The sequence below is a fragment of the Branchiostoma belcheri genome, unplaced genomic scaffold, assembly GCF_001625305.1.
Source record: "Branchiostoma belcheri isolate BF01 breed outbred unplaced genomic scaffold, Haploidv18h27 scaffold280, whole genome shotgun sequence".
In the NCBI taxonomy this organism is placed as follows: Eukaryota; Metazoa; Chordata; class Leptocardii; order Amphioxiformes; family Branchiostomatidae; genus Branchiostoma; species Branchiostoma belcheri.
In genome coordinates, this window is record NW_017803888.1 from 40,894 (window position 1) to 51,703 (window position 10,810).

Here is a 10,810-nt window from a genome sequence, read left to right on the forward strand (position 1 = left end):
CAGTTTGTTCTTTTAAGTATGTAAAGCAGGCCGATTTACAAGCAGGAAAAATTTGATGTACGCAGTTTTCATATGCTTGTGTGTGTATGCAAGTTTCATTCTGTCAGGTTTTTGCCCGAGTTTAAATTAGGTCTAAGTCTCTTCTTTCCTGGGCTATGTTTGGGGAACCTGCGTGCTACCTTCCTCAGGGACTCATGAACACTGCTACATGTACTTCTAGTCATTAGAGGGTAGCTTACAGTCGCAAGAAGCGTACAGTCTCAAATGTGGCAAGAAGTCTACAGTCTCAAAAGTTCCCAGGGAAGATATCAATGCACAGAAGTCCTAGGAAATGAACTATAGTACAGAAAATCCAGGGGAGGGGGATGAAATACCCCTGTAAAAAATGTCCCAGGGAGCTATTGTTACCCTTGCAATGTGTTTATGTGCTGTAAAGATATGGGCAATAAACATATTAGAGAAAACATATTTAAAAAAATGATCTGAGATGTTGCAGACTTCAATAGTCCTCGAGGAAGGTAACAGAAAAGCTGCCCAAAAATTTGCCAGGTTAAGAAGAGGATTTGGATGTGTGAGACGACTAGTGTCTCCTTCTATGCTGCCCAATCGTTTTTTATCTCTCCGTTGAGGCAAGTGATAGAATTTGGTCGCAGAAGGTCTGCCAAGCGTCGCTCACAAGGCTGTAGCTCTGTAGACTGAAGACATGTCGTTGTCTCCATTCCCCAGAGAGATCGCCCTCTTGAACATCTGCAGAAAAAAAGACGGACATCAAGTCAGCACGACATCGACAGCCCATCTATGTGTAAACTTTTGGATGTTAGCTTTTTAGGGGACTAACTCAAGCTGGAGTTGATGAATTTGCATCATTATCAAGTATTTACGTGTATATTACAGAGATGTATGAATAGGGTAATTCATAATTACATTGAACCAAGTCATGTTGACCTACATCAAAGGTCAAATGCTTATGTCTTTTGATGACTTTCTGTGTGATGTCAGATTTTTCACGGTTTTCATTGGATGTTTGGTCAACATTGCATTTGAAATTTGCCTCTTGTCTTTTCCAGCACAACATTTGAAATCTATAGATGGGATGTCATCCTTAAATGCTCTAATACAACCTTGTTCTGCTGAACTGCCGAGCACAATGCATTACGGGTTTTGTTGATGTTCTACTGAACATGTTTTAAGGTGCCTGACCTCGTTTGCAGCTGCAGCCACAGGGAGAGACTGTTTGAGCTCGTCGCCGAGCGCCAGCGCCAGCCGCATGTCCTTCTGCTGGTGTTTGAGGGGGAAGGACGGCTCAAACCTGCTGTGGAGGATGGCTGCAAAACAGGAAAATTAACATTATTTATTAAACCAACAACTGGAAAAGTAACATTTGCAAAGCAAGAGCACAATGTTTACCTTCACAACCCAACAAACTACTGCTCTGTTTGTTCTTGCTCAAACACAATCATAATATGGTGACCAGCCCCTCCAACTCTGTCCTGCCACTTGCTACATAATGCATTTTAACACCACAGGGTGTCTGCACTAGTTACCATGGTCAGAGCTATCTGGCCCAGGTCATTGACCATATTTCTTTGGAACAGTAGAAGAAGAGGAAAAAGAGCAAAACAACATTCTGTCTTCTTGATATCTAAATTGTTATTAAACTCAATGACATTATTAACAATTATACGTTAACAATTCAATTCTCAAAGTGTGCCACACTTCTGTCATCATGTACATTAATTATTTTGTAGTTTGTAGTTTGTAGAAAATTTTGAAAAATATAAAGCTGTCCTTCAGTAACCTTAGCAAGTTTTTTTATGTTTGTCTTTTCTTACTTTCTGTCTTGGTTGCTAGCATTGCGCCAGACAATGTTATTCAATGTTTTGGTTGCCAGATTTAAACAGATAAAGCATAACTAGAGGTTTTACCTGAGGGGAGAGTTTGTAGCTTTGTACACAGTCTCCATGTCAACATAGTCAGAATCAAGTTTTCCTTCCAGCATGTTTCTTTCATCTGGAGCTAAATTTTGTTCGCAATGTGCTTGGATTTACTTAACACTGTTATGTACGTACATGTAAGTCTCACAAATCACCTGAAGCTTTTCTCCGTACAGAAATAGAAATCATTATCTCAGGCCTGAACAGCTGCTTCCTCCTTCAGACAAAAAAATAACCGTTATGAAAGCCACTCATGTTATGATGTAACAACCCTCCTTTTGTAATGCGTTGGAGCAAACAAGGTGCAAGGTGGTCTTGTGGTTAGGGTTGTTGACTTATAATTGGAAGGTTCTGGGTTTGAGTCCCTGATAGGCCACAGTGTGTAAATTTTGACAGAAATTCGGTCATGATGGACAAAAATTTGCCCAATCTGCAATCCTTGATAGACAAAATTGGCATGTCATGATATGCAAAGAGGTATTATTAAACTAAGCTTAGCAAAATCTGCCCCTCAAAATTTAAGAAATAGTGTTTCAGAGGGTCAAAAATTAAAAATTTTCAAATACGGAGCATGCCTCCAAACCCGCAAGGAATGTTGGGCCTCTGGCCGTACACCGTAGCCACTGTAAATGATGTTACGTCAAACAAAATTCAGATGAGGGAAAAAATTTCAGGCCGGTCAGAACACTGAGAAAGAGAAAGGGAAATTTGCTGACTCTTGTTGTTATCTGTGTGAGAAAAAAAATCAATGTTCGGCATTGATCTGTTGAGGGAAGCTCCACAACGGTTTGTTGTGGAGTGCTCTTCAGCCGGTACAAGAGGACACTTGACGGGATGAGTGCGCTGGGCAAAATGCAAATCAGCAAAAACTGCTGCAAAAAGTTGGTCAAGTGCCTAGCACTGCTGAAGGAGTACTGTAAAATGAGTGTACTTTGGTGTATCTATAATATACTAGTCTGAGATCTTGATCCAGTTTTAGTAAAAAGAGCTACAAATGTTCTCTTCCACTGGTCATGACAGAGAAGACACTCAGATGCTTTGTATTTACAGCTGTACAGGTTTATCTGTTTTTGTAACAGGACAATGTAGCATTTGAAAGGGTGCACATTTTAGCTGACTTACGGTACCTACAATCATAGCGTCAGCAGATTTCACACACAAATATGAGCTGCTATTGATTTGTATTGTATGCGGGGAGTCACTGAGATGGTTCCGACATCAATACAGGTACATGTACATCCTGCATTGGGTGGGTATAGTACACGACAACTGCTGAGTTATCAATACAGGGATATCCGGAACATGTCCGGTACTGTGTGGTTTCAGTATGTAACAACTGCTGAGTCATCAAAGAGGCTTTCTACACCCTTTCTTCTTACACAAGTGGTCTTCTTGCAATGAAGCACTGATTGAGACACCTTCAATATTCTCTATATTCCCACCCATATTACAGTAGACTTTCGCAATGTCCTAAGACATAACCACATGGGCCCCACCTTTGATGATTGTCAAGGTACCATTTGAGGTCCGGATTCCTGCCAGTTGTGGTTGCATTAGAGAAGTGGTTGGCTTGAGCAAGTCCCTTAATGTTTACGTCTTATGGAACTAAAATTGAGACCCTAGAAAAGTGGTTCTTATGGCCAGATGATGGGTCAATAGAGATGTTTGCTTGGGGAAGTTTCATAACTGAAAAACTAAAAAGTCTCCAGACTCACCGTCACCCTTGGATCTGACGGCGGCACAGTTGAGAGGCCCCTCCTTAAAGACGTCCAGGACTGTCTGAAGATCCAGCCCCGCCCTCTCCGCCAGCGACATGCCCTCTGCGTAACCCGCCATGACACTACCCAGCACCATGTTGGCCACGAGCTTCATCCTGGTCCCGCTCCCAATCTCTCCTGCACAGGAACACATGCAGCCATTCTTAATCTTAATGATGGAAGATACAAAAACCAGAAGTGCCACTGCAGTACCAAGGACAGCCCCTAGAGGGCCCAGAATTTTGCCTGTTGCAGATGATATCTTTTCTGACACAACACAAAGCTATAAACGGGACCCCATCCTTTAATGCACGAAATAAGGCCTTAAACGAGACATGTTTAGTTTTGAAATGTTGCATCGGAAAAGACAGAAACACACACACACACACACACAGACACACAGATAAGTGAAAAATAATGCTTAACTCCCTTGAGGAAAGTAGCAAAACATCATGTGTACATTTCAGTCTAGCCCTAAATACATGTTTGTTTAAATTTGAATTAAAAAAATAATCCTCCAAAGTCTGATGGATTCTTTATAACAAATTTGAGGCCTGCTCCAAAATAAAATGTCCTCTATAAGGACAATGGAACCTTACCTAAATAGAAGGCCTTTTTGCCCATGGCCAGGAAGCAGGACTCGCAGTCATCGAAGAGTGATCTGTCACCCCCGGCAACGATGACCAGCATCCCGTCCTCCGCGGGTTTTCTGGTGCCGATGACGGGAGCCTCCAGGAACCGGCCTCCACGCGACTCAATACTCTGGAACCGGGCGGACATAGAAAGGTGAAAATTCTAACCATTTATTGTTTCCTCTGTGTACAGAGGTTTTGCTTTTAATTTGTGAGTGATTGAATGTTTGCTTGTGTGTCCATAGCTTTATGAGCACAGTAGAGTCACAAGAACTGAGGGGAGAAATGGTATAACCAAAGACTGACAAGTCTTTGAAATTCCACAAAATTATAAATATTTACAAGGTAGGAAATCTTCAGTTGTGCGAGAAGTATTATTTTGTGGATAAAGAAAAATTTCAAACTATCTTCCTATAATGTTGATTCTTTCTATTTTGTCACTATTCATTTGACATGTATGAATCTGTGCATTCTTTCTGGAAATACTATGTTGCAGTACCAGCCAAATGTGATGCATGGCACTCTTCATCAGCTGGTATTCTTATTTGTTGCAGTACCATTTTAGTCTGTTAGAGGGTGCTGTAGGCTGCACAACAAGCCAACAACAGAGCAACAGAGTGCTGACACTGAGAGAGTAATGCTATATGATTTGCCAGTGATTTTATAAAGATCGTCTCAAGATCGTCTCTAACCCAGTGACAAACTGCACTGATACTTTTTTAGAACCTCCCTTCACTCAAAAGTTTGAAATCAGGTCAATCTGTCATGTAGGTGCACTGGTGGCCAAATGTACTTTTGGCAGCAGGCCTGCTGAACTCTGACAAAGCAATACTCCCAGCATGACACTGGGACTGACCTGGAAGTGGCACAGACAACTGGGCAATGTCGTGTAGGACACATGAAAGTTCATCGGTACAAGTCATCATGACATGCATTTTCCTTCCGTGTTGGTGTTAAAACACCAACACGGAAGGAAACTGGGCGTACCCAAATTTCACTCAGATCTGCGAATTAAACCCTCAGCCTCCTAAGGTAGCCATTTGGTCACAAATTTGTGCAGGTTTTATTAGCCAATAGGAAAAGTTCTGGAGATGCACATTCAAACATTTGAGTGAGTCCAATTTTCTTATAATTTTGAAACCGGCTTTTAATCCGTATACAACTATACATACAGTACAAATCTCGATTAACTTCCCATTCCACCCATTCTAAAACTTCTTTACTTCCTGTGTCATGTTGATTGAAAGCCATGTAAAAGCAGTGTAACACGTAATTAAAAACTGTAAAAGGTGCATAAACTGCGTGCACCAATAAAATGCTTGTGGCTATCTATAATGCACAACTACACACAATTACACCAACATCTACAAGCATTTCACATGAGAAATGAACATGATTTGTACGAGAAAAGCGAGGCTTTTCTACGAGTTTTGACTGAGAAATGCACGTTTTGAACCTTGTTTTGCATGACTTTCGATTGCAATTTGTACACTATGTGGATGGGAAGTTCCTTGAGATCTGTACAGACCTGTGTAAGACATCTTGGCACAGTTCCTTACCTCAGCTACATCTTGTACTGTCTCTACATCAATGGTGGACATCTCAACATATGCCTTCCCAGGCCTGATGCTCTGTAGAACTCCACTGGTCCCAAAAACAAGCTGGAGAAAACAAGGAAGAAACAGTTAGGAAATAGCAGGTACAGTTACATGGATATTTCTAACAACACTGTGTCAGGCCTGATGCTCTGTAGAACTCCACTGGTCCCAAACACAAGCTGGGAAAACATTTACATGTATATATTGATCTTTATTTCTCATAGTAGTTTAAAACATTTCAGTGTGGACAGATTGAAGGTTCGGCTATGGTTGGCTTGTGTTTGTAGGTTGGCAGTGTTCAACTCAAATTTTATTCCATTCGTATAGAAAGGTAGGTCCAGAATCTGGTCAGACAGGTGGTCTGAGATATCAAAGAGCTCAAAGGGGTCTGGTCACCAGGCTAGCCTTGCAGGAACTCATCTCAGATTAAGGAAGTGAAATCTATTTTGGCAAGAGTCATTGTCAAATCAGCACTGTACATGCACAAAACGTTCACTATTCAGTTACTCTCCCACCACCTACAAATACATTGTATGTAGAATACTGATGTATGGCTCAGTATAGTTTCAACAAAACAATCCAACATTATGTAGAATAATATAGAGACTTGCAACTGTCTGAGCAGAAACTGGCAATAATACTAAATTTTACAGTTATGCTAATGACCAAATATGGACATGACCATGGCATGAGTCATTCCAAGAAGGCAAGGAGAACTGAATCTAATACTAGTAATAGTCTAATATTAGCATGAAAGAGTGGGTATACTTCATTATGACAAATATTGTGTGCTGCTAACACAGGATGGAGTGTTAGGAAGGGACTTGCATCAACATTCAGACAAGTACACAGGGAAAACTTCTCAAGAAACCAGCGCCAACATGAGTCCTGTTCTTCTACTATTCCTTGTCCTACAACTTGAGTGGTTTGCTGAAGGCACTTCAACTACAAGGCCCGAGATCCCGTGTCAGATTGTGGGCTCTACGGTGAACTGCCAGGGACTACAGCTTGCTTCGGTGCCCCATCCACTGCCAAACACCACTGTTTCACTTCGACTGTGCCACAACCAACTCCAGGAGTTAAGGAACAACTCTTTCCAAGGTTTGAGTAGCCTTGTCGACCTACAGGTATGCTACAATCAAGTGGAATTCGTTGAAGAAGACACCTTTGCGGGTCTTGGCTGCTTGCAAACATTAGACTTGTCGAGCAACAACATTATTACCTTGAGAAAAGAGGTTTTCTTTCCTCTGAAATCACTGCAAAGGCTGGACTTATCTTGGAATGGACTGCTGGAAATTCCCAAGGGAATATTGGCGCTGGCAAGTCTACAGTATGTTCGTCTGAGTCGCAATAACATTTCCTCTATCAATCTGGACATTTTCAGAGAACTGCACCACATACAGGAAATCATTCTAGATAACAACCCCGTATTGTACATCACTGAGGGAGATCTCAGAATTGTGAAACAGCTCAAAATAAAGCATCTCTCCATAACCGGGACTGTACCAACACTGGCACAGATACAAGATGGAGCACTGTCCAGGCTTAAGAGCATAAAGAAACTGGATTTATCAGGAATCAAAATAGGAACAAGGCAAGACTTCCGACGACATCTTAGTGAGCTCAAAAATGGCACTGTTACTTCTCTCTGTCTGGTCCACGTCAGTTTAGGAACACCCGAGAAAGAAACTCTAGATTGCCTTCCAAAAAGTTTGGAGACGTTGAATCTCGAAGACAACGAAATAAGGATATTAAAGAATGACATCTTTGTGGGGCTCCCAAATTTAAAGGAGCTCGCATTTGGCCTGAACCCAATATCTACAATAGAGAATAAAGCATTCGACGGTCTGGAAAAACTGGAAGTTCTGGATTTGATTCTGAATGATCTCACTTTTCTGAATCAGGAAGTCTTCCTTCCAATATCACTCACGTTACAAAAGCTGGACCTGGGGGGAAATGATCTTAGAGTACAGCCAGGGAACTTTCAAGACTTGCAGAAGTTGGAGAGCCTGAACCTAGAAAACAACGGAATCACTATTCTTAAGCCTTCTCACTTCCAAGGACTGAGGAACCTCAAGGAACTGAACATAGACGACAATGCAGCACTCTTTCCTAGAAGTTATTCAGGTACTTTTCAACACATGCCTCGGCTGAACAAGTTATATTCCAGATGGAATATTGCAGGTGATAGTGTTGAAAACACCCTGAAGACAATTCCAGCATCCTTGCATGTCATTGATTTTACTGGGTGTCGTTTTCATCTACATGTAGATAGCAAGTTGGATTTTGTACCACAGAAATCACTGCAACGTCTTATCATCAGGAAGGTTGACATAGTGGGTTCACTGAGTCCCATAACATATCCGTTTCTATCTTGGACTTTTCACAACCTAACTGAACTAGAGTGGCTGGACATGGCATTGAACCACTTCTCTGTCGTGCCCATGGAAGCCTTGTGGCATCTAAGAAAGTTGACCCATCTTGATCTCCATGGCAACAGCCTGGGTAGCCTTCATGTCAAGACTTTCAGAGATCTTGAGAGCCTAGAGTTCCTTGACCTTTCAAGTAACAAAATTTACAGCATAAACCCACGACTTCTCTCACCCATGACGTCCCTGAAGGTCCTAAATTTGACGCAGAACTTTGTCTCGTCCATCGAGGCGCCTACAGTCCTGTTCTTCCACAGTCTCTACCTACTGGACCTATCCCACAATCCCTTCTCCTGCACGTGTGATCTTCTGGATTTCGTGGAGTGGATCAAGAACACGACCTCTGTTCGGATACAGAATCTCGTTCCCAGAACACCTTACAGCTGCTTTTCTCCCGAGGAACGCAGGAACCTACCTCTGCTTGACCTCGACCTTGACTGTGACCTCCACACAGCCTACTACATGTGTATTGTCACGTCCACGCTTGTCTTCTTATATACCATTGCAGCCTTTCTCCTTGGAAAATACCACCCGTATCTACAGTACTGCTTCCTCTACCTGCGTGGAAAAGCTCGCGGCTACAAGGCCATACCGAGGAGAAACCAACACATCCTTTACGACGCCTTTGTGTCGTATAACTGTGAAAGCTTGCGCTGGGTCCAAAACCACCTCATCCCCAACCTAGAGGAACGGCGGCCGCACTACAGACTGTGCATTGCTGACCGCGACTTTATAGGGGGGAGAGACATCGTAGACAACATCACCGACGGGATCCTGCAGAGCAGGAAAACGGTCTGTCTGCTGACCAGGAGGTTCATTCGCAGCGGGTGGTGCACGTTGGAGTTCAAGATAGCCCGGCACAGGCTCTTCGATGAGGGGAAGGATGTCCTGATCCTAGTTCTGCTGGAGAACATCCCAGTGACTCAACTGTCTCGCTACCATCTCCTGCAGAAACTCATGTCCAAGAAAACCTACCTGGTCTGGCCGCAGGACACACCGGGAAGGGTCCTGTTCTGGGAGAGGCTAAGACAGGCCCTCGGGTCAAGGAATGAACTACCTCAAGGTCAAGAAGTGGAGGACGACTTGGTTTAAGAAGGAAGAGAACACTTGAGGAAAGTAAGATTCTTTCACTAGTAGTGAATTTTGGACAATGGATACCCTCTTGTGTAAAGGCACAAAGTAGTAAACTGCACTGTATATACTTTGTGTAAAAGAGTGTGGTATTTTGCCAGCTAGCAGTATCACAAGCTGTGCAAGTTGGACTGATACATATTGAGCTCTGCTTCACATGTAATTTTCAAGTAATATACAGAAAAAAGGAAACCAGATATAATAGCTACATGTAGGGACACCCAGCTAGCAAGTGGACACTGCGAAGGGCTGACTGATTGATTGGTTGATTGATTGATTAATTGATCGATTGGTATGACTTACATCTCTGACAGCATTAGGGTCGGCCACACAGCCAAAGGTGATGTCACACGCTGCTACCACCTCGTTCACAGTACCACCCACGCTTGCACCAGCCTGTACTAAGTCTCGGCACTGAAACAAACAAACAAACAAACAAATGGTTAGCTTGAAAGTTCATCTGTGTTGATAGAAGTCATTCTGAATCAAGCTTAATAAAACTGTAAAAAGCTGCTCATTCCTTGACAAAGACCAAAGGAGTTGGTTGCGAGTCTAAATTTTTTGTGTTGGAAATTGCAGTCAACTTTTACTACTAAGGCCTATGAAAAAATGTTCTGTTTCCTGTTTCCTGACCGACCCTAGAATAAGTTGCTAATGCTAGCCATGTTTGGGACACTAGCCATGTTTGGGAATCATTGTGTTCTCGCCGCAAAAGCGCCACCTCCTTTGGCTACATGTATGTATGGTGGCAAGAAGCAGCACATGTACTCCAGTCAGAAGCCCTGAAGAAGGTGTCTGATAGACATGAAAACGTAAGCAAGGTAAGAGAAGCACTGGTTGTGTATAAGAAAATCCCAAGAATCCAATTATAGAATGTTTACGATTACTTAACGTTACTCCTTCAAACGAAAGAGATGCAAATTGTGTTGACTTTTAATAGGCAAAGTGTAAAATTGGCAAAAACTGTCATTTCTCATTATTCCACGTTGGCAGGAAAAAAGGCTCAGGATTTTTGTTCCTTGAAGGCAAATGAGTTATTTAAAGCACACGGATGCTTTACATGTAGATTAGAAATCACTTCCAAATGGGGGGAGGAGGTACAATGTAAAAGATGGTTTCACTTCCTCAAAGTAACTCAAGGAAGTACACATAGCAAAAAATCCTGACAACACTACGCTCCTCACGGACAAAAATTTTGCTCAATTTGTCATCTTTGACAGACAAAAATCAGTCTGTAAAGATATGGAAAGAAATGTCATTGAATAGTTTAAAGCTTAGTCTACCAGCAAAAATTTGCCCCCAAAATGCAGGCAATAGCATTTCAGATGG

At 42.3% G+C, this 10,810-nt stretch overlaps 3 protein-coding genes across 5 annotated transcripts in view; 1 reads left to right on the forward strand and 2 right to left on the reverse strand.

Annotated features, from left to right (window-relative positions):
• LOC109472757 (glyoxylate/succinic semialdehyde reductase 1-like) overlaps positions 1–9,916 on the reverse strand; it is a 22,017-nt gene extending 12,101 nt beyond the window's left edge. Inside the window, exon 1 of the mRNA XM_019772606.1 lies at positions 9,785–9,916. The gene's annotated coding sequence lies outside the window, so the exon portion shown is untranslated. The remainder of the gene's footprint in view (positions 1–9,784) is intronic.
• The window catches only part of LOC109472756 (putative oxidoreductase GLYR1), a 29,846-nt gene continuing 19,064 nt past the window's right edge, over positions 29–10,810 (reverse strand). For all 3 annotated transcript variants that reach the window (XM_019772605.1, XM_019772602.1, XM_019772601.1), the window contains 5 exons: positions 5,883–5,984; positions 4,291–4,453; positions 3,650–3,829; positions 1,201–1,325; positions 29–747 (listed from right to left, as the gene is read on the reverse strand). In XM_019772605.1, coding sequence (XP_019628164.1) covers positions 673–747; positions 1,201–1,325; positions 3,650–3,829; positions 4,291–4,453; positions 5,883–5,984 — 645 coding nt within the window. In that variant the 3' untranslated portion in view covers positions 29–672. The remainder of the gene's footprint in view (positions 748–1,200; positions 1,326–3,649; positions 3,830–4,290; positions 4,454–5,882; positions 5,985–10,810) is intronic.
• The window catches only part of LOC109472758, a 13,923-nt gene continuing 9,814 nt past the window's right edge, over positions 6,702–10,810 (forward strand). Inside the window, exon 1 of the mRNA XM_019772607.1 lies at positions 6,702–9,413. Coding sequence (XP_019628166.1) covers positions 6,803–9,413 — 2,611 coding nt within the window. The 5' untranslated portion in view covers positions 6,702–6,802. The remainder of the gene's footprint in view (positions 9,414–10,810) is intronic.